This window comes from Rosa chinensis, chromosome 5 (genome assembly GCF_002994745.2).
Source record: "Rosa chinensis cultivar Old Blush chromosome 5, RchiOBHm-V2, whole genome shotgun sequence".
Lineage (NCBI taxonomy): Eukaryota > Viridiplantae > Streptophyta > Magnoliopsida > Rosales > Rosaceae > Rosa > Rosa chinensis.
Window position 1 is genome coordinate 12396760 of NC_037092.1, and position 23009 is coordinate 12419768.

General features: G+C 37.5%; 2 protein-coding genes and 1 pseudogene across 2 annotated transcripts; all 3 read right to left on the reverse strand.

Moving 5' to 3' along the window:
• Positions 1–787: 787 nt before the first annotated feature.
• Positions 788–2874, reverse strand: LOC112202477 (berberine bridge enzyme-like 17). Its single transcript, XM_024343490.2, has 2 exons — positions 1836–2874; positions 788–1568 (listed from the first exon to the last, which is right to left on the reverse strand). The coding sequence occupies exons 1-2, from the start codon at positions 2663–2665 to the stop codon at positions 788–790; spliced, it is 1611 nt and encodes a 536-aa protein (XP_024199258.1). The 5' UTR covers positions 2666–2874.
• Positions 2875–8431: 5557 nt separating this feature from the next.
• On the reverse strand, positions 8432–10559 carry LOC112168132 (annotated as a pseudogene).
• A 5175-nt stretch (positions 10560–15734) lies between these two features.
• Positions 15735–22436, reverse strand: LOC112203177 (berberine bridge enzyme-like 4). Its single transcript, XM_024344179.1, has 4 exons — positions 20848–22436; positions 20473–20510; positions 16764–16891; positions 15735–15899 (listed from the first exon to the last, which is right to left on the reverse strand). Exons 1-4 carry the CDS (start codon positions 22434–22436, stop codon positions 15735–15737), a joined length of 1920 nt encoding a protein of 639 aa, XP_024199947.1.
• Between the last annotated feature and the right edge of the window lie 573 nt (positions 22437–23009).

A 23009-nucleotide genomic window follows, 5' to 3' on the forward strand; every position in this document is an offset into this window, starting at 1 on the left:
ACACATTCTCTTTCTTGCTGGACTAGAATCGATTTCAAAGAAGAGAGAGAGAGAGATGCTTAGAAAAATAAATAAATAAATTAAGGCATGAAAGGAAAAAAATACCCCTAAAAAATTGCCAGCTAGCCGACGCCATAACGGACCTAACGACTCTAGATACCAATCTTCGGTCGGGTTGAGAACCTTAGGTACCGTATTGATATTTTTTAAATTTAGATACCAAAAGTTATAAGGAGAAAAAGTTTGGGTACCATACCGCCATACGGACCATTTTCCCTTATAGATAATAGATAAACATATTTTGTCAAGAAATGATAATAGAAAGGCTCAAGGAGATATGATAATAGTGTGATTAGATGAAATTTAAGCGATCTTTAGGGAGAATTCCACAAATGGTCACTCAACTATGAGTCATTTGACACTTTGGTCACTGAAGTTTCAAATATATCACTTTGGTCACTCAACTATTACACTGTCAATCACTTAAGTCACCCAAAGAGTATTTTTTTATAAATTTTTTTAATGAAAAAAATTAACAAAGTGACTTAAGTGATTGACAATGTAATAGTTGAGTGACCAAAGTAATATATTTGAAACTTCAGTGACCAAAGTGTCGAATGACTCATAGTTGAGTGACCATTTGTGAAATTTTTCCTGATCTTTATTTGTAAGTAGTAACCAGCCACATCAAGGCTTGTACGAAACCGTCCAATTCCTGTAGTATATAATGTATCTCATTAACAACGTAATCAAATTGATTCATCTCCATTGAATATTAATAATTTCATTATTTATGGGGAAGTGGTGGAATACTCTGCTCATGCCTGAAAAAGTTTTCAGGATCAACCTTGGTTTTCACACTTACCAATCTATAAAAATTGTTTTTGAAATATTTTCTTCCATAAACCGTAGCAGTCTTGGTGTCAGTCTGGTTATTCCAATTGGCACCATTGTCGAGATCCCTGTAGTTCTGGAAGGCCTCTCTTGGATTCTTGGACACAAATGGAGTCATTGCTTTACGAAACTTGCTTGACAAGTCAAGGTACTTTTTCGTGTCCGTTTCATTCGCCCAAAGAGTGTAATACTGAATCTTAAACAGGTTCCCAGCTCTGTGTGGGAATGGAGTCTCTGACTCGGAAATCTCACTCATTCTTCCACCATAAGGGTTCCACTGCATCTGAAGCATCTCCATAGCAAGTATCTTCTGCCATATGGTTTCGAGTGCTGCTTTCGGAATTGGTTCTTTCACATAGTCAGACCTGCTTTTGAACAAGATTTCTGGTGCCTTTGGCCTGTCGAGAAGAACAGTTGTGGGAGTTCCAGCTCGGTAGCCGGCCCAGAATAAAGTGGCATTTATCCAACTCATTTCAATGCAATATTTTTGCTCCAAACCTAGTTCAGGAAAACTGTGGTTTACCAAAGCAAGAAGGCTTTCCTTTTGTCCCAAATAGAGACCATTGAATACCACTTTCACAGTTTTCTTGCTCACTTGGCTAGTACTATTATGGAGTTGTGAAGTTGCTCTAATGAAGATGTCTTTAGGTAGCTTCGGCGCAACGTATTGCCACCTGTTAGGATATTCAAATTAATAATTTTACAAAATCAAGCAAGACCAATATTAAATTATTCATAGGAGTCTCTCCAATAAGAACTTTTATTATTATAAGGTTGTTATCCCTTCAAAAAAAAAAAAAAAGGTAATTATACAGAAGAGACCTCTTAAATAGTAAAACAAGGGAACTAAATTAGAACAGGGAGCAAATGTGCATAAGTCCGATCAGCTATTATGCATGTATTAGATGAACATATATATGCACTGTCAAAATAATAGATACCTGTAAAGAACATCTATCGCGCCTTGTTCCAGTGTCCTTGTAATTCTGAAAACAGTCACGTTCGGTGGAATTGGAAGTAATTTGATCTTCCATGAAAGAATGACTCCAAAGCTTGCTCCACCACCTCCTCTAATGGCCCAAAACAGGTCTTCTCCCATGGATCTCCTATCAACGATTGTACCATTCACGTTTACTAATCTAGCATCTTCTATATTATCCACTGTAAGCCCAAATTTTCTCATCATGGGACCATAGCCACCACCACTAAAAAGGCCACCAAGACCAACAGTTGGACAAACTCCCCCAGGAAATGCATGAACTTTGCTTTTCTCCGCAATGTTATAGTAAAGTTCACCTAAGATAGCTCCGGACTCAACCCAAGCACTTTCATCTTCAACGTTAATATTAATCGATCGAAGGTTAAACATGTCAAGGACTATATAGGAAACATTTGATATATATGATATGAAGGATAAGCCCTCGTAATCGTGGCCACCACTTCGAATTCTCATGTGCAAACCATTTTCTTTTGCACAAATCACGGTTGCTTGGACATGGGTTTCATGGTTGGCCGTTACAATAGCCAAAGGTTTTGTAGTTGTGGAAGTCAAAAGTCTGAGGTTTCTAATATATGACAGGAAAATAGATTGAAATTTGGTGCTTTCTTGGGTGATAATTTGATCGGAAATTGGGTAGGAGGAGTTGGAATATTTCGGAAGGCATTGGAGGAAGCCATCGAGAACGGGATTTGAAGTTGTGCATGAGACTGAGAGTGAAAGGAAAAGGACTGAGAATGTGAAGAGCAGTAATCTCAAGCTTGGTATCTTCATAGTCTGGTGAATTTTCTATCGCAATGTCCATCTCATTATCACTTCCTTTGGATTGGTTATATATATGAAGTCGAAGTTAAGAACCCAGTCCTCGTTCAGTGAACTACTATTCAATGTGCATCCTAGCTAGCTATCCTAAGTATTGGATTTATTGATCAATGGGGCAAATCAAAAATCCATTATGAAAATTTTTAATTGCACGGAGAAAAACATATTTTCTGTTTTGATGTAAAATGTTGTTTGTACATTAATTTAATAAAATTAACGTAGTGTAATCAATTAGGCAGGTTAGTCAATATATAGTGCAAAATTTAACAGATGCATAGAAGGTTAATATATAGGGTGGTGCTATTCACACACCAATTTTCTCTATTCACACACCCTCTCTATTTTTCTATTACTTTAATTCAATTTATTTTTATAAATTACCCTAACTACCATCCTTTGCAATTTTGATTTTTTTTTTTCAAGTCAATCATCACCAAATTCTAAACCCTTATTTTCCCGTAGATGAGGACTTCAAAACTCTTTTTGATTTCTTCTTTCCTTTTCCATCAAAAACTTATCTAGCATAGCCATTCCAATTGAAGTTCAATTATGGCAGAACAAGCAATTTTAGACCCATCTTTGGAGAAAATTTTACATCTGATTTGCAATGGAGATATGGAAGAAAAATATGAATTTAGTGATCATTCGAGCCCATTTGAATCCATCATTCCTGGTAAGATTCTAACTCAAATTATTTGGTGTATTTCAATCCATTGCTCTCGATCAGTTTCTTAGCGATTTGGTGGATCTATGAGCTTTAAATTTGTGCGTTCTATTCGTCTTAGTTTGATTTTTGTATGGGCAGCATGTTAATCATGGTTTTGACTTGAGTTGATTGATAATTTTGAAGTCGTTGACACTTTGATTTTTTATTTTTTTATATTTTTTATCTTCTGGATACCTCATCGCATATATATTGTGCTTATACTACTGTGCTAGTTTTACATGTAGTGATGTATAAAACCAAGAAACAATTGTTTCCCGCTGGCAATAAAAGCGAAAAGATGATTTAACAAGGCTAAAGGCAGAGCTGCTAGACACATTGAAACTATTATTGTATTACACTAGCATGATTTAACAAGGCTTCGAAACATTAGATCATGCAGAGATGAACAAAAGAGAAAAAAAAGCATGATTGATTCATGATTGACTTGTCAAATAAAAAAAAATTAATAATCATAATTGGAAAGAAAGATAGTTAGAATAATTTATTTATGATTGAAAAGAAAAAAAGAGAAAAAAAATAATCAGAATTGCAGAGGGTAGTTAGGGTAATTTGTAAAAATAAATTGAATTAAAGTAACAGAAAAATAAAGAGGGTGTGTGAATAGAGAAAATAGGTGTGTGAATAGCACTACCCAATATATAACATTGAATTTATTGTCATTAATTTCCATAACGATTACGAATATCATTGCAATATTGCAGCGTAGATCAAGTTTAACAAATTTAATCACGCGAAAAATCTACCCTAGAAGGAAATATTGGAACATTTAATTTACATTGACCCTCCTCCACATATTAATACCAATTAATAGCATAATCAGATCAATAAATGTTGACCCACCTACAGATTAATACCAATTAATAGCATAATCAAATCAATGTGGTTTTATGAGAAAACAAAATATTGAATGGCCTAAAAAATATCAAAGTCACCAAAAATAACCTCATTTGTAATTGACTCTGTATTATACGACTGCGAATAATCAAATAAGTTTGTTAAAGTTTTGAACTTGGGGCTCCAAAGTTTGTATGTTTTGGAAGTTTGTTTATTAGCAGTATAGTTTGGAAAGTTTGGATGAAATCATGAAAGCATGAAAAAAAAGCTAAAAGAAAAACTTGTGGAAAAATTATAAAAACAAAAGAGAAAAATGTAGTTCTTGAGAAATCCATAAGTGCATTAATTGAGAAATCCACTACACTCAACCACATTCTGCCGAGGCACCATATATATGATCAAGGATAGAAAGGTGAGAAAGAAATGATATCCAATTGAGGATTAAGATATGTACAAACATTCTAGATTAACAACTAATAAGGCATAGATCGATCCCTCGGCTACTCAAGGACAAACGAATCAAAAACAGAGAACACAAGGCTAGAGCCAATATCCTATCAAGAGCAACACTACAATGGTGAAACCATTCGCCAATATGAGAATATGCCTCAAGAATCGGGCTGCGTGCAGAATTCTTGTGAACCAGTACTTGAAACTGATGAGCGTAGACAACTTTCTCTGGTACCCAGCTTGATCATCTTCTATTGTCAACCCTACTCGAGCAAGGAACCTATGCTCATTCAATATAGCCAAAGCATTGCAGAATAGAAGTGTAGCAACAAACCCTCGCCACAAAGTCCAAAAAGCATTCCAAAAAACCCAAATAAATACCATAATTTTTATCGATCTGCAAGGAAAAATTGAGGGTTGAACACTTGAACATCTAGCTAGATCATTTTCAGGAACTAGAAGCTTAACGATCTCAAGCATACCAATGCGTCTTGATTCAACATTCAAGACTGAAACTAACAAACACTAAATATATATTGAAAATCGCTTGATAAAACAACAGAAAATAAGATTGATGGGATTGAACTCCTTACCAGCGAGCGATGAACTGACCACAGGACAAAACAACTGTTTGTTTCAGACAACCCCCAGCAGTCTACTTTACTAGGATAGGGAGTTTGACAGGAGGTGAGAAAATTAAAGAAAAGACTTACTAGGGTTTTGCTATTGGAGTGCATCACCCACCCACTCTTATATTGACATGTGTCATAAAATTACTGCAGCGAATAACATCCATGCTTCTTCTTAGCAAAATTTTTGTAAATTTTTAATTATAATTTTGTATTTTCCTTTTTTGAGAGGGACAATTACAATAAGTTAAGAGCAAAGGCTATATTATTTAAAAATTTCTTTATTTTGTTTAGAAGTTCCTAAAAACGGGAGAGGATCCTCTTCTGAGCACTTATTTTACCTGAGCTTCCTGACCTTTTAATCAGATGAAGACACGTGGATGTGTCAAATCTAATGGCCCAGGATTTCTCTTTTTCTTCACAGTGACTTTGCTTCTTACCTCTCTCTCCTGATCTTCTTTTCCTTCGTTCTCCTTCTCTTCCTTTTCTTCTTTTCAAATCTGATAGGTCTATATTTCTTGAATTCAGTTTTCAGGTAAAAAAAAAAAGGGCTAAATACAAATTACTACCCTGTGGTTTAGGTCAAAAATTAATTCAGTCCCTGAACTTCTAATTTCATCAAAAACAACCCTGCACTTTCAATTTTGATCTAATAGGTCCAATTTGTCAGTTTTCCAACAATTGAGTTATTTAACTTGTTAACGTGGCTCATATATGGCCTATATTTTATGATGTGATGTCGAGGTGGTCTTCATAGTCAATTTAGGAGTGAGTCCTACTATTAAAAATAAATAATTTTTCAACAAATAATCCAACTATAACTTGAACCCATAACATAATATTAACGAATTGGACCTATTAGATCAAAATTGAAAGTGCAGGGGTGTTTTTGATGAAATTAGAAGTCCAGGGATTGAATTGATTTTGGACCTAAACCACAGGGTACTAACTAGTATTTAGCCCAAAAAAAAAAAACCTTGACTAATCTCCAAATTGTTCTTCTCTTCCTTCACTGCTTGCCGATCATGAAAGCACTCTCACTTTTGTCCCAATCAAAATAGGTTGGTTTCTTCTGAGTCTGAATTTCGGGGATCGAATTTCTTTCATTGGAAGCAGAATATAATAAAGATTCTTCCTTCCTGGTCCCATCACAACTTGCTGAACCTTATTCATATTACATGGCGGTTTTCGACCTCATAATATAGAGATAGAATTTAGATTCCAAAAAAGCCTAACAATCACTCAAATACAAAGTAGAAAAGCAAAAGAATTTGGTTTATTTAGTCATTCAAGTTGAGGACAGAGAGGAACTGAGTATTGATTGTTTCTTTTTGGAGCTCAAGATGTGGTCTTTAACAAAAAGAAGCAAGCTTTGAGAGAAATTTTTGTTGCCCAGGCACTCACTACTAGAAAAATGCCCTCAGACATTGGCCAAAAACCGATGAGAAAAAGAATCTCGACCGATGTCTTAGTGGGTGATGAGAAAGATCCGGAAAATCCAGACATCGGTTTTTAGCCGATGTCTAGTAACATTATACACATCGGTTTCTCATTATAAATCGATGTAAATATGTTTAAATGATAACAAACTTGTATGTTTATATATTGTCAAACCCTCATTTTATTGCCTTTAATGCTTAAAGAAATATAGATCCTACAACATAACTATGCATTTTAACATCGTTATTCATTTAAGAAACGATGACTGATACTATTTCACACATCGGTTTTCTAGTCTTCATCGATGACAATACTTAAACTGGACATCGATCTCTATCTAAAACACGATGTGCACTAGTTTGTGGCACATCGGTTCCAACATAATAATTCGATCTCTTGTGGTTAATAGAACATCGATTTTCATTTTGAGACTGATGTATTTCTCTCAATGGATCAGTCTTTATGGTTATAACTGATTTAAACTTTATGTATAGACATCATGTTCTTTAGATGAGGATGATGTCTGCAAATTTACGAAGCACAAGAAAGTACAACAGAAGATATATATATATATATTCACCAGAGTCAAACTATTCTTGTTTTGAAGGACTAGAGTATTCAGACTATAAAGACCTAAAGGAAACATGTCTGCAAATTTACTAAGCACAAGAAAGTGTATATATATATATATATATATATATATATATGACTTCTTGTTTTGAAGGACTGGAGTATTCAGATTCCGTCACTTCCGATGAGGCAGTAGATGACATGGAACTGCTAGCAATTGCTCCATTGCTTATGCTCTTTGATGCTACTGCAGGGTTTCTTTGAGGATTGTTATCCGCAGTAGCTGCTGCCCCTTCATATGCTAATCTCTTTATCATGTTCATGATAGTTGGCACCAACTTGGTGGACAAAGAGAGAAGGTCCCGGAAGCTATAGCCACATTAGCCAACAATTATTAGGGCAACTCTGGTAAAACATTTTACAATTTCTCATATTTGAGAACCTATAACCCGAGTCCATTATCAAACAATTAACTAAATATCATTAAGCCAACTATTACGGTTAACTACTTCAGCATGATAAACTGGAAATTTTTTTGGCCCAGACACTCTTCAAAGTTCAAACTATATGACAAACTTTCAATACTACATTAGGAAACAACTCTTTCATAACTGATTTTTGTTGCTAGACTAGAGAGCTATATAAGTGACTAGCACTCTCATAATCCAACTATAATTTTCTTTTTTCTAAGACATTTCCACTCTAAAAGTGCAATTTTGTATATTTAGATAGCTTATGATTGACCAAAACTGAATATCTAACTTATATTTTGAAACCATCTTGTAAGCAAACCAAATAGATTAGGTAAGACAAGAACAAAAAACAATTAGAACAAAGTTTGACACTCACAGCGCCATTGCGGAATTCTGCCGAGGTGTCTAGCTGCATCCATAGTGCTTTAAAGAGTAAAAAGGCAACGAAGATGACCAGCAGATACAAAGAAAGAGTAAAAAGCCAACGAAGATGACCAGCAGATACAAAGGATTTCTGCCATTAAGATACAGAAATAGATAAGTACAGATAAACACCAACAACTTCATCTATCCTTGGTACAAGAAATGTATATACCTTCTTTTCATAAAAAAGAATCTCTTCTGAATTTCCACCCAAGGAATTCTCAACTTCCGTCTGCTCCTCTGCCAGCATTCTAGACTTGTCAGACTTTTATATGCAGACAATCAATGTAAGTCTGTAATCAAAAGAAAAAGATCACTGTATGCATTATAGCTAGGCAGCCACCTCAATGACAAGAGCTTGACCTTTAATAGAGTATAAAAAGAGATACATAAACTATTCATCAAAAAGTTGAATATAATTTGGACATCGAAAACCATAGAAAATTGCACAGTATAGCCAAAATTTACCTGGACGGAAGATGATTGACTTAAGCTACTCCCTGAAACAAAATAAATAGCCAGATTAAAGTAAGTTTTCAAATTTGAGTGATACTAGATCATAATTCTCTTCAAAAATAGTCACCAGAAACCAATCAACAATCTCGTTCAAGAGAACAGAGAAAAAAAAAAGTTGCATTGGTATATGAGAACAACTCATCTCCAGATAAGTTTTATAATACCTCATAGCAAGGTTTAACACCATCCCTCTAGAATATAATCATCTAGTTTAGGGAAAACTCATAAAAAGTACTTAGATGCAGAAGAGGCTTACCTAATTTCCTCTTCTTTTCTTTATCATTCAGCACTTGAGACAAAATGGAGTCTATTTCAAATTACTTCTTTAGGATGGTTTCCATCAATCTGTGTATTCAAGAGATAAAGTGCAAGCTGCTTACACATATTCATATAGTAAAAATAAAAGGAAAAATGAGAACAATAACTAAGTTACCCTTTTCATTATGTTTGAGTAAGTGGATAAGATCGCATCTGCATTTTTCTTTTATATTTCAAGACGTGACTTCACCTAGATGAAAAACGGAAATTGAATTACATGAACCAAATGTAAGAACTAATGATGGATTGATAATGAATTCGATTTTGCAATGAAGCCATACATATGCATATGAGAGAATGACCTATGACAACTTGTATAAAGAACATGAGAGTAAATGTAAGATGCCAAATTACTTTTTCCTCAGTGTTATCAGGCCGGGTAGTCAGTCTTGCTTTAATTTCCTCAGTCTCTGGTGGGAAATTTTTGACATGGAAATTTCCTCAGTCTAGCCTCCTTCCAACATATCTGTCGATTAGAATTTCATTAGGAACCTGAGTATTAAGAAATAACATCTGTGTAATTAAAGATCAACTCTTTCTGAAGCAATTTGGATGTAATCACAAAACTATGAAATGCTTATAGTTCTACCAGGATATACTTCTGTACAAAAGTTCTAATCTACTTCCCAAATGGAAATTTGGGTAGAACCGTAATACCAATTAGAAACCATAAATTTAATTCTCTTTAAATGCACTATAAAAATATGTTAATTGTGTCTAAAGAAATTCAGCCAAGTAGATAAAACTCACATACATCTAAGACAATTTAAACATCTGTTATGATCTTCAAACTCTGCAAACTTTGTGCTTGGCTAAAACTTCGCGGATATCCATCCAGAATCCACCCATTTTCTTTTGCATCTTCTCGTGATAATTGTGACGTCACTATCTACACAATAGATTATGTTACCAATTCGATAACGGAGTCGTGAAAAATGTAATATTTCTAACTCATGTAAATGCATAGAATGCATACAGCTGTGACGATTTCATCAGGAACCAACTTGCCAGCATTCATGAACTCTTTGGCTTTGTTTCCAATATCAGTCCCAGATGACACTTCAGCTCTTAGAAGGTCCCCTGTTGATATGTGCACCAATCCAAACTGAAGAACCAAGATAAATGATGCATATATCAATCCTAGCAATGAAAATGTAAACTACTTAGTTCCCTAGTCTCCAATTACAATCCCTATGAAAATGGTTACCTTCTTGACAATCAATTCACACTGAGTTCCTTTCCCAGAAGCCAGTGCACCGGAAATCATAACCTTCAAAAACAGCATCAGCTTAAAGAACAAAAGTTAACCCCGGAACTGACCCCAAAATTCATGTATTAGCTTATTTCCTGCAATCAAAATTCATTTGGATTCTAAAAACAAATCAGAATTCACAAACCCAAATCAAATTTCTCAAGCTATATTAAACCAAGCTAACCAAACAACCAAGTGGAAGCAAATCCAATTCTGAGAAAACCCATAAACAAGTTGGCTACAGCTCACAAGCCGATCCTGCTCTAAGGTGATAACTAGATACATCCAAAGATATACATCCAACCCAACCAAGCCCACCAACAATTAATTCGATTCCAACAATGCTCTGGTGGATCAATCACAAACCCATTAACACAAATCAAACGTTGGAATCATTTGTTTATCTCGGATCTCAAAAAACCAGCCCCAGAGACCAAACAACAACCTAAATAATCTTTTTATAGCCCAATCACTCAAAAAAGGATCAATTCAATCTGAAATTCGTAAGATACTAAGTTTAAATGTTACCTCCGTGGTGAAATTGATCTTGAACGTGACCGGGCTGAGCTCCGGTGTTGTCGAGCTCAGTCTGTCTATGACATGATATTTACTTGGTTTTTGGGGATCTGCAAAGTGGATATCAGAGATTTTGGAGGGAAGGACAGAGGAAAGTCGAGCTGAGCTTCCCTATGACAAGCCCAACAAACAGAAGAAGAAGAAAACGATGAATTTGAGAAAAGATTAATTAGTGATTGTATTGGTGAAGAGAAGAGAGAGAATGACCTCGAGGTGCCTCGGGTTGGAGAACAAGCTCGATACGGCTCAGGTCGGAGAATGAGCTGGAGGAGGCGATAGTTGGAGAACGAGCTGGAGGAGGCGATAGTTGGAGAACGAGCTGGAGGAGGCGATGGTTGGAGAAGGAGCTCAGGTCGGAGAACGACCTCGGGGGGGGGGGGTTCAGGTTGGAGAACGAGGTTGCCAAGGTGAAGGAGGTGCTGAAGTCAAGAGCACGAGTTATTAGGGTTCGAAAGCTTCAGACAAAGTGAAAAAAATAGAAGTGTTGGGGGGAATAAAATAATTGGTCCCTGCGTTTCTCAAAAGTTTCAAACTTAGTCCCTCCGCGTTTTTTCAAAATTTTTGAACGAGACTTTACACATCGGTTAATTTAACGACCGATGTTTATAATCACAATAGAAATCGATATTTCATAAACTGATGTTAGGATGTATTTTTTACATCGTGTGCAATTCCGACCGATTTAATAGTGGTGATGTCTGATGGCATAATTCTAGTAGTGACTGCATTCATTCTTATGAAATTATTTTTCATTGTTAGTTTCCTATCAACAAAAAAGAATTAAGTAACTCAAGTATAACACAATGAAATATTAAAGAGAAGGAACATATATTGAACTCATGAATTCAATTCCAACCCCAAATTCAAGCCATCAATTCAATCCCAACCCCAAATTCAACTCATCAGTTGAATCCCAGTCTCAAATTGAACACGAAACATTGTTGAATCTTAAAAGAAGAGGGAGAAGAACTGTTTAGAGCGACAGAAACAGGATGCGTGGCAATTTGATTAAGTGCAGAAGAGATTGATAAAAGAGAGAAATGATAAAGCTTAGATGTGGCAAAATAGAGATTGAAAGGAGATAAATGTTTTGTAATAAGAAGATTTTAATCTGATAAGGAATGAAGAAGTAGTGAAGAACATAAGGAAAAGAAGAAAATGAAGAGAAGAAGAACGAAGGAAAAGAAGATTAGGAGAGAGAGGTAAGAAACAAAGTCATTGTGAAGAAAACGAGAAATCCTGGGCCATTAGATTTGACACTTCCACATGTCTTCATCTGATTAAAAGGTCAGGAAGCTCAGGTAAAGTAAGTGCTTAGGAGAGGATCCTCTCCCCCTAAAAACTACTTTAACTAACCATTTTTGGAAACTCACTCCAACAATAGTACTTAAAATTTAGCTAAATGTAAATATTTTATTATTTATTATTGGTTAATAAAACATATATTATTAAACATATTAAGAGAACCAATCAAATTTGATATGTAATTTGAGAACTTGGCCAATAATATATATGCAAAACTTTTCACTCTCTGAGAAAACCTAAGGAAGACGCCGCCACCTAGCAAGACCGACTTCTGCGATCCTGTTCTCATCCGATGCCGTCTAGCTGACATCATGATGCTGCCGGATAGGTGATGCTTGGCCTATGGTCTTAAGATCTCTAAGATGACTGGGCTTTAGGATCTTGATAGTGGAGGCTGCGGGTTTGTTTCAATTCAAGCATGATGTGTTTGAGTGCATAGTTTCAAGGATGGCGAGGCAGCAGTGGACTGAATTCAGGCTCGCGTGAGAGCGGCTTGGAAGCGGTGATTCCCCACCTATGTTTTGGTTTGGATCTACCTGACTTGCAAGATGTTTCTTTCGTCCTTTGATGGATGACGATGGTGGTTTTCCTGGAACAGAATGGAGGCACGCAGTGGATCAGTGTGGCAGAGCTGCAATGGGTCGCGGAGGCAAGCTATGGCGAATAGTGGTGGCCATGGGTGTGCAGCTCTCAGGTTATGAAACTTGGAGTGAAACTGGGCCTTGCTTATTGGGCCTAGGGCCTTGGAGTATTGGGTCTTTTATTTAGTTTAGTTTAGTTTAGTTTTTTTTTTTTTTTTAATAATTCCTTACTTTTCTAGGGACCTATGCTTGTTAGTTCTTAATGCGCGCTAATGAGTATAGTTTTACTTTCGCCTATTTGCTAGTTATAGCTTATAGGCTGGCTTTATTAAGTGAGCACTGATTGTATAATGAACAGTCTATACCTATGTACTGTGTAGTACCTCCACAACCTCCTGTCTATCTTTGAATGGTAGCGGATGGGTTCTGGCTTGAGTTTATTAATGATAATCATTGATGGATTGATTCAAATTAAGAGAACCAATCATATTATTAAACATTTGAGTAATAATTTATTATTAAACATAGCAATGCCACGTGGTATTCCAGACCACACACTATGTTTAATAATATATGTTTAAACAATCAGAAATGGTGGCAAATATGAGTAATAATGTATGTTTAAACATATTTTATTACTCCTTGTGGTCCCAGAATACCACGTAGCATTGTCATGTAGTGGTCTAGGCCAATCATATTACTCAAATTTGATGGGGATCTTAAGGGGGGAGAAAAAAAAATTAAATTAAGATAATCAATCAAAAATAAGGATAAGTTATATAGATCATGCAATGACATCAACCTAGACCACCACGTGTACCATAGTCCGGGACCATGTTATAATTTTTCTTTGTTGCATTGGGAGTGCATTAAGATCTTAAGTGGTGAGAAAATGTGACGAATTTGGTTTGCATTAGGCTAGATCAAGGGTTTGGTAGCCAGTATTTTGGTGCAGTCTTATGAGCACTATTTTGTAAGTGGAAAGTCCTGAGTTGAACTCATGGGCTAATTGTTGTAATATTATCAATTGTTCATCAACTTTTTATTCAACAAAAAATAAAAATCAAGATGTATCCTCTCTCTGGTGTAACAGTTAAGAAATTACAATTAGTATTAATAAATTCATGTGACATTTATCGGGTATGGTGTAAAGAAGGACAAACTTCCGTTTGTCCCTTTATATCATTTATTGATGGAGTGTTAGTTTTTGGCTATTTTTTACTCCTTTCGCTATTTTTACCATGGGTGAGTCTATTCAGGCCTTTAAATTTGCTAGTTGGACCTCGTCTCAAAAATTTTGACATCAAATTTCCATCTTTACCCCCTTTCTTCATTTCTCCTCCTTTTCTCTGAAGCATGAAGTTCTGATCAATAGCTCTAGAATCTTTCATGGTTCATGCTTAGAACTAATTTGAATACTCTTGATCTTGTTCCTCCTCCAGCATTACTAAATCAATCTTCCTCTTTTTTTCCACTCTTTGTTGACTTGATCTGGGGGAATTAATTAGTTCAAGGTTTTGATTCCTTACAATCTTTCGTAGGATACTTAGGATTAGAAGTTGATAAATCAATGATTTGATGTTCTTCCTCCTGCGTTTTCAACCTAGGGCTAATTTCAATGCTGTGGTGTTCCTCATTGAGCGTAACTACATTAGTTTTCCTCTTCCTTCCTCTATTTTTTGGTGTTAATAATTCAATCATCTTCTTCCTTCCACTCTTTTTTGGTTTTGTTTTGAGGGAACTAGTACAAGATTTTGGTTCCTTACATTCTTCCATTGGAGGATTAGGATCAGAACTATTTGAACTGATGCTTTCGAAACAGGTGAGGTCTAGGTTAATGTAGGATTTGCAAGCAGTTTTAAGCGAATTTGGAGAGGTAATTTTTTATCAAGGGGTAAAAGAGGATTTCAAAATTTTCAAAAAAATTGAGAGGTCAAAATAGCATATTTGGAGGTATGAATAGAACCACTTTTTACCATTGATTAAAAAAGTCGATGAGTTCATGTACATATTGTAATGAAAATACAAATTTGATCAATCTTTTTAAATTGAAGTGATGAAAAGTTGGGGTTTTAGCGACCAACATTTCATGAGCACAAATACATCATTTTTTATTTGTGAGTCTTTAGGTGACAATTTTCGTCACATGCAAAAGGTGTGCCGATGACATTAGCGTTGCTACAAGCACATTTAACAACCAACGTTCATCGGTAAAAACATTTTATAAAAAGGATAGGATACATTGTTTGCCAACAAATTAGCAGGCAAAATCCATTGCAACAATTTGCACATAAAAAAAAGAAGGAGAAAGAAATTAATACCCAAATCGTAGATCGTCAACTAGTAGTAAAAATAATAAAGTTATTCTACTTCATTTCATAACTGTTAGCGTGAGTCATGGCTTAACGTTAGGAATATAATATATTGTAATTATTGTGTAGTTAGTACTTACTTGTTGTATTCCTGTAATCTTCTTTATAGACCTCCACTGTGAGATGAATCAAATATCAGAAAATTCATTCTCACAACCTTGTGCTATTTGACTTGGTATCAGAGCAAAGATCCGAAAAGGACTTTGTCTCTTTCTTTCAGTTTTTTCTCAATCCGAGGAAGACAATTGGGTTAAAACCCAATTTTTGGTCAGGTTCTAAAACGACATCGTCCAGGCGTCCCCTTCTTCTTTCTTCGCTCGGCTTCGTCTTCAGCTACAGGCCGATCAGCCCATCCCAGATCGCCGAATCCCAGAATGTCCGTCCTCAGATCGCCGGCGCTCTTCTCCCATATTTTTAGTCCAGACCGGCCTCGTCTCTCGTCCAAGACCACCTTCGTCTGCCTCCGACACCAGAGATCGATCGCTCCCTCTACCTTCGTCTGCCTTAGATCGCCAGACCTCGACTCAGTCCGGCTTCCACGATTGTGCCCTCGACTCAGTCCGGCGTCGCCCCACTTCCGGTCGCTCCTCTCACTCGGTCAGACCAGCCAAAGTCGAGCAACTCGGTCAACTCGAGCAACTCGATCAACTCGGCCAACTCGGTCAACTCGGCCAACTCGGCCAACTCGGTCAACTCGGCCAACTCGGTCACTCGGTCAGTCTAGTCAACCCACCTCACTCGGTCAATCCCAACAGGTTACAAAAAAAAAAAAAAAATTGCTGCAATTGTTGGAATTTCCTCTCTTTTTCCGCTGTATACTCTGTGATTTTTGCTACTGTATTGTTGTGATGGGTAGTGATAAAAGTGAAGGTCAGGGTTCTAACGCCAATGAGGTTCAGAAAGTTGAGGTCTCTATCAAGAGCTCAGAAGGTGGTTCTTTTGGAGGTACTAAACTCACTGGTACCAATTTCCGAACATGGAAGAAGATTATGTCTGTTTATCTTCGTGGGATACACAAGATGGGACATGTGACTGGAACAATCAAGGTTCCTAGTGAAGATGACGTGGAGGCTTATGCTAAGTCAGAAGATGATGATGGGTTTGTAATTTCCATTTTATTTAGAGCCATGATTGATGATGTGCTACAGATGGTAGAGGAATGTGAAACTGCTGAGACAATATGAAAGACGTTGGGAGATCTCTATACAAATGAGTCTGATTTTATACAGGTTCATGAACTGATGTGCAAAGCTGCAGGAATGCAACAGAATGGGCAACCAGTGTCAGTATTTTTTACCAAACTGAAGAATGTAAGGGCTGAGATTGATCAGAAGCGTCCTTGCAAGATCAAGAATAAGGAGGATATTACATGGTACCAGAAAGAGAAGGAACTTGAGCGGGTTCATGTCTTCTTGAGAGGACTTGATGCGAAACATAATAGTACCAAGGGAGAGTTGCTCAGAATGCCAGACCCTCCTAGCTTGACCACAACTTTTACATATAGTCGTAAGGATGAATCTTAGCAGGAAAGTCTCAAACAAGCACAAGTTGAAGTTTCTAGCCTAGCCATTCAAGCACCATCACCTTTACTCCAGCAGCAGCATTCGGTCCCACTTCATCAACAAGGAACTCCGCCAGGGTTTGCCCACCTCCCTCGTCCTCAGTGTTCTTATTGCAATGATATTGGGCATGTTTGAGAGACTTGTTGGAAACTGCACCCGCATCTTAAACCTAAAAAGCAAGGTTATCGTCCTAAGGTGAAAACAGCTTCTGTTCAATTGGTTCAAGAACCAGATTTCTATGGAGTTGCTGGACAGGATCATCATACCGCAGGTGGGGCTATTCCTACAGCCTCTATAGCTGGTCGTGGTAAGATTGGTATGGCTTTAATGGTTTCTCACTTTGTTGGTTCTGATACATGGATTATTGATTCTGGTGCCTCTGACCATATGACTTATGATAAATCATATTTTATCGAATTGTCTTCCCCACCAATGCCAATGGTGAGGCTTTTCCTGTGTTAGGGTCAGGATCAGTGTGTATTACTCCCACTTTAGAACTTCATAATGTATTATATGTGCTTGACTTGTCTCATCACTTGATATCTGTTTCACAGTTGAATACTGAGTCTAAATGCTCCGTAACCTTTTATCCTATGTATGTGATTTTTCAGGATCTTCTCACCAGGGAGTTAATTGGTCGGGGGTATCTGAGGGGCAGGTTGTTCCATCTGGATCAGACATACGCAGGGGAGAAACCAGGAGCACAGTCTCGCGCCGCTTTGACTTCAAATTCTGATAAGCTAAGTGAAATTTGGTTGTGGCAACATCGTTTAGGGCATCCATCGTTTAGTCTTATGAGAAAAACCATGCCTACTCTGTTTATTGGTGTGGATGAGTCTGCTTTACATTGTGAAACATGTGTCTTGGCCAAAAGTTATCGTGCTACTTATTGTCCTAGTATTTCTAATAAAAGTGTAATTCCTTTTGAGCTGATTCACTCTGATGTTTGGGGACCTTCTAGAGAACCTACTATGTTCGGTATGAGATATTTTGTGTTGTTTATTGTTGATTGTACGAGATTGTCATGGGTTGCTCTACTGAAAACCAAAGATGAAGTCTTTCCAGCTTTTCAAACTTTTCGTACTCTTGTTCAAACACAATACCATAGCACCATTAAAGTCCTTCGTTCTGACAATGGAGGAGAATATGTTAATCATGTTTTCCAAGAGTTTTTCAAAACCCATGGGATTGTTCACCAAACCACATGTCCACAAACACCAAAGCAAAATGGAGTGTCTGAAAGAAAAAACTGTCATTTACTTGATATGGCTCGTGCCCTTCTCTTTAGTGCTCATATGCCTAAGTATCTTTGGGGCGATGCTATTCATGCTTCCTCCCATCTTATCAATCGTCTTCCATTTAGTGTCCTTCAGGGACAAATTCCATTTGAGGTTCTTGCATCTCATGTTTTCTTACCTTCATTTCATAATCTTCCAGCTCGTGTCTTTGGTTGTGTTGTTTTTGTCCATATTCCTAAAAACCAGCGGTCTAAGTTGGATGCCTAAGCACTTAAGTGTGTGTTTGTGGGCTACGAAGGTTCTCAGAAAGGGTACAAGTGTTATCATCCACCAACCAGAAAGTACTATGTCACTATGGATGTTACTTTCTTTAAGGACACGAGTTATTTTTCCTCATCAAATACAGCTATTCAGGGGGAGAATACATATTTTGAAGAGCTGTATCATGGAGAAGTGGAGGAATCAGAAAGCGGAGAAGAAGTTGCATAGGCAAGAGATATTTTGACTGATCCAATTGAGAGCATTGGCTCATCACCTCCAGAAGCGGAAGCTCCAGACATCCAGACACCAGTTTCAATCATTGAACATGCAGTTGAAGACACAACTGCCCCTCCTGCCATCACTTCTAGCCCTGACCCACAACTTCCTGGTACTGAAGATCACTCATTTGAGGTATGTCCCCCTACTGGTACTGGCAATAGTGAGTCTAATGTTGAGCAATATGTGTTATCAAATAGGACCACTCGAGGTCAATCAGCCAAAAGATATGAACCTACTCTTACTGCCAAATCAAAATACCCAGTAGCCAATTATATGTCCACTAGGAGGTTGTCTAAGTCATATAAATCATTTGTGAATCAAATATCTGCTGTATCAGTACCTAACAGAGTGCAGGATGCATTGGGGGATCCAAAGTGGAGGAAGGCAATGGAGGAAGAGATGGATGCGTTGCAGAAGAACAATACTTGGCAACTTGTGCCTCCACCACAAGGCAAGAAGGTTGTAGGTTGTCGTTGGGTGTTTACTGTGAAACATAATGTAGATGGATCAGTGAAACGGTACAAAGCACACCTTGTATCAAAGGGGTTCACTCAGACGTATGGTATAGACTACGATGAGACATTTGTTCCGGTTGCCAAGATGAACACTATTCGGGTTTTGCTCTCGTTTGCTGCTAGTTTAAATTGGCCACTCCGACAGTTTGATGTCAAGAATGTATTTCTTCATGGAGAGTTAGCCGAGGAAGTGTACATGAGCTTTCCACCTGGGTATGTAGTTGCTTCTCCGGGTGATTTTATATGCAAATTGAGAAAGTCTCTGTATGGTCTCAAACAGTCGCCTCGTGCTTGGTTTGGGAGATTTTCACAATTCATGCGGAAGGTTGGTTACAAACAGAGCAACTCAGATCATGCCTTGTTTCTCAAGCATCAACAAGGGAAGGTAATAGCTCTAATTATTTATGTGGATGATATGGTAATCACTGGCAATGATACTGTTGAGATGGATAGACTGCAGAGACATTTAGCTTCTGAGTTCGAGATGAAAGATTTGGGTGAACTTAAGTACTTCTTAGGAATTGAGGTAGCCAGGGGGAGAGAAGGGATCTACTTGTGCCAGAGGAAGTACGTTCATGACTTGCTAATAGAGACAGGTTTGTTGGATTGCAGACCTATTGATACTCCTATTGAGTAGAATCATTGTTTAGCTGAATATCCAGATCAGGTACCTACTGATCGAGCTCGCTATCAGAGGTTAGTTGGGCGCTTGATTTATTTGGCTCATACTAGACCAGATGTTGCATATGCAGTGAGTGTGGTGAGTCAGTTCATGCATAACCCGAGTGAAAGTCATATGGACGCTGTTATGAGAATTTTAAAGTACCTAAAGTCAGCTCCAGGAAGGGGAGTATTGTTTTCTAAACACAACAACATCCTTGAGGTTTGTGGCTTTACAGATGCAGATTGGGCAGGAAATATTATAGACAAGAGGTCAACATCAGGTTACTTTACCTTTGTGGGATGTAATTTGATTACATGGAAAAGTAAGAAACAGAAAGTTATGGCACGATCTAGTGCTGAGGCCGAGTATAGAGGTATGGCTCACGGAGTGTGTGAATTGCTGTGGCTAAGAAATCTGTTACGTGATTTGGGTTTTAAACTCAAAAGTACTATGCAGTTGTATTGTGACAATAAGGCAGCCATTGACATATCACAGAATCCAGTAGAACATGATCGTACTAAGCATGTGGAGGTAGATCGTACTTTATAAAGGAGAAGCTAGATGCCAAAATTATTAGTTTTCCTTTTGTTCCGACTGAAGAGCAACTTGCAGATATACTTACCAAAGGAGTTTCCAGGAAGGTGTTTTATGACTCACTAAGCAAGTTGGGCATGGTTGATGTGTATGCGCCAACTTGAGGGGGAGTGTTAACGTGAGTCATGGCTTAACGTTAGGAATATAATATATTGTAATTATTGTGTAGTTAGTACTTACCTGTTGTATTCCTGTAATCTTCTTTATAGACGTCCACTCTGAGATGAATCAAATATCAGAAAATTCATTCTCTCAACCTTGTGCTATTTGACTATAACAAAGTCCCCCTCAAATCCCTCTCTCTCTCTCTCTCTCTCTCTCTCTCTCTCTCTCTCTCTCTCTCTCTCTCTCTCTCTCTCTCTCTCTCTCTCTCTCTCTCTCTCTCTCTCTCTCTCTCTCTCTCTCTCTCTGAAAAATAACTTTTATTCCCTATATATATAAAGTGAAAGATTACATAATTCGTGAATGTAGCAAATCCCTCTTCACACTACTTATGTGCTTACCGCAAATCAACAATGGATTCAAAGAGCTAGGGTCGTTTATTATCGTCTCTACAGTGGTGGGATGCTCTGTTCATTCTTGAAAAAATTCTGAGGATCAACCGCAGTTTTCACACGTACCAGTCTATCAAAGTTTTCTTTAAAATACATGCTTCCATAAACTCTTGCAGTTTCAACTTTAGTCTGATTACCCTTACTGGCCCCAAGGTCAAGATCCCTATAGTTTAGGAAGGCCTCTCTTGGGGTCTTGGACACAAATGCAGTCATTTCTTGATACATTTTGCTAATCGAGTCAAGGTAGCTGTGGGCTGTCTCAGCCTTGTCTTCTTTCCAATATCCCAAATACTGAATCAAAAACAGGTTTCCAGCCCTGTGAGGGAATGGAGTTTCCGACTCTGAAATCTCACTCATTCTTCCACCATAAGGGTTCCATTCCATGTACAGTTTATCTAGACCCGTCTTTAGCATCAAGTCCAATATGGATTCTATTCCATGTTTCGGAATCGGCTCTTTCACAAAGTCTGACTTGCTCTTGAAGAAATCTGGTGGCCCCATCGGCCTGTCAAGCAGAACAGCTATGGGAGTTCCAATTGGGTGGTTACCCCAGAACACAGTAGATTCTACCCAACTCATTTCAAAGCAATCATTTTGCTGCAAACCCAATTCAGGAAAATTTCGATTCATCAATGAAAGAAGTTTCTCATTATCTCCCAAATAATGACAGATGAATGACACTTCCACAGCCAACTTACCTGAAGTACTATTTTTCTTCACTTGAAGCATTGCCCTAATGAAGATCTCTTTAGGCAGTTTAGGCGCTACGTATTGCCACCGATAAACGATATCTATAGCGCCGTGTTCCAAGGTCCTTAAAACATTGAATACAGTCACTTTGGTTGGAACTGGAACCAATTTGATCTTCCAAGAAACAACGACTCCAAAGCTTGCTCCACCACCTCCTCTAATGGCCCAGAAAAGGTCTTCTCCCATGGATTTTCTATTAAGAATTGTACCTTTCACATTCACTAGCTTAGCATCTACAATGTTATCCACTGTAAGTCCATATTTTCTTATCAAAGGGCCATAACCACCACCACTAAGATGGCCACCGATACCAACAGTAGGGCAAACTCCAGCAGGAAACCCATGAATATTGCTTTTGTTTCCAACATTGAAATAAAGTTCACCAAGAGTAGCCCCAGATTCGACCCAAGCACTCTCGTCCGTGACATTAATATCGATGGATCTAAGATTAGACATGTCAAGCATGACAAAGGGGGTGGCACTTGACACGTACGATAGACCCTCAAAATCATGGCCACCGCTTCGGGTTCTTATTTGAAATCCATGTTGTTGTGCACAAATGACAGTCGATTGAACATGGGATTCATGCTTGGCTGCTACAATCACCAAAGGTTTTGGTGTTGTGGGTGTGGAATATCTGCGGTTCCTAATGTATGCCAAGAGAGCAGATTGAAAAGAGGTGCTTTGGTAGGTGATAATGGCTTCAGAGATTGGGTAGGTGGAGTACCGTGAATGATTTGTAAGGCAGCGGAGAAAATCGTTGAGAATTGGATCTGAAGTAGTTGTACATGATACTAAAAAACAAAGGAATGATAGAATAATGAGCAGTAGCACCCTCATTGTATTTGGATGCTCTAGAATCTAGAGTACTAGACTTTTGTCGTATTTATAATAATGGCATATTGTCATTCCAAATTGGTGCAAGATATCTTTTCCTTTTCGAAAGAATCTATTTATGATACCTTTGTTAATGTATTTTGGGAAGTTGTTAGAAATTTGTTTAATGGCCAAGGCTTCTGAACCGTTGTCTTAGAGCTTTGACGCGTTTGGTTGTGATTGTTGTAGCGGTATTGTGTTATAATTTGTTTTTGATCAAATAAAAAAGAAAGTCCCCACCTCCCCGCGGCCTCGCTCTCTCGCTCTCTCTCTCAATATTTTCTCTGTTCTACGATCTCCTTCTGGATTTTTCTTCTAAATCATCAATCTTCTCAAATTGTTAGTAGCCTTTATGGTTTTTCATTTTTGTTATGATATCTAGCTCAGTCAGAAGGGAAATTAAGATCGTACATTATTTGGTTACAATGGGAAAGTAATAATAGAAGAATAATAAGTGAGGGAAAATTTGTATTTACAATTATCAATATGAATAATTTATTCCTAAAAATGGTGTATGAAATGCTGATTGTGTGTAAT

Excerpts from the sequence above, each read along its gene's own strand:
- LOC112202477 (XM_024343490.2), bottom strand. The coding sequence starts at position 2,665 with ATGAAGATACCAAGCTTGAGATTACTGCTCTTCACATTCTCAGTCCTT. Across the intron at positions 1,569-1,835 it reads GCGATAGATGTTCTTTACAG|GTGGCAATACGTTGCGCCGA; the intron begins GTATCTATTATT and ends ATATCCTAACAG.
- LOC112203177 (XM_024344179.1), bottom strand. The coding sequence starts at position 22,436 with ATGAGGGTGCTACTGCTCATTATTCTATCATTCCTTTGTTTTTTAGTA. Across the intron at positions 20,511-20,847 it reads GAACAGAGCATCCCACCACT|AGTGGACGTCTATAAAGAAG; the intron begins GTAGAGACGATA and ends GATTCATCTCAG. Across the intron at positions 16,892-20,472 it reads AGATTACAGGAATACAACAG|TTTCCAACAAGTCTCTCAAA; the intron begins GTAAGTACTAAC and ends ATGCGGGTGCAG.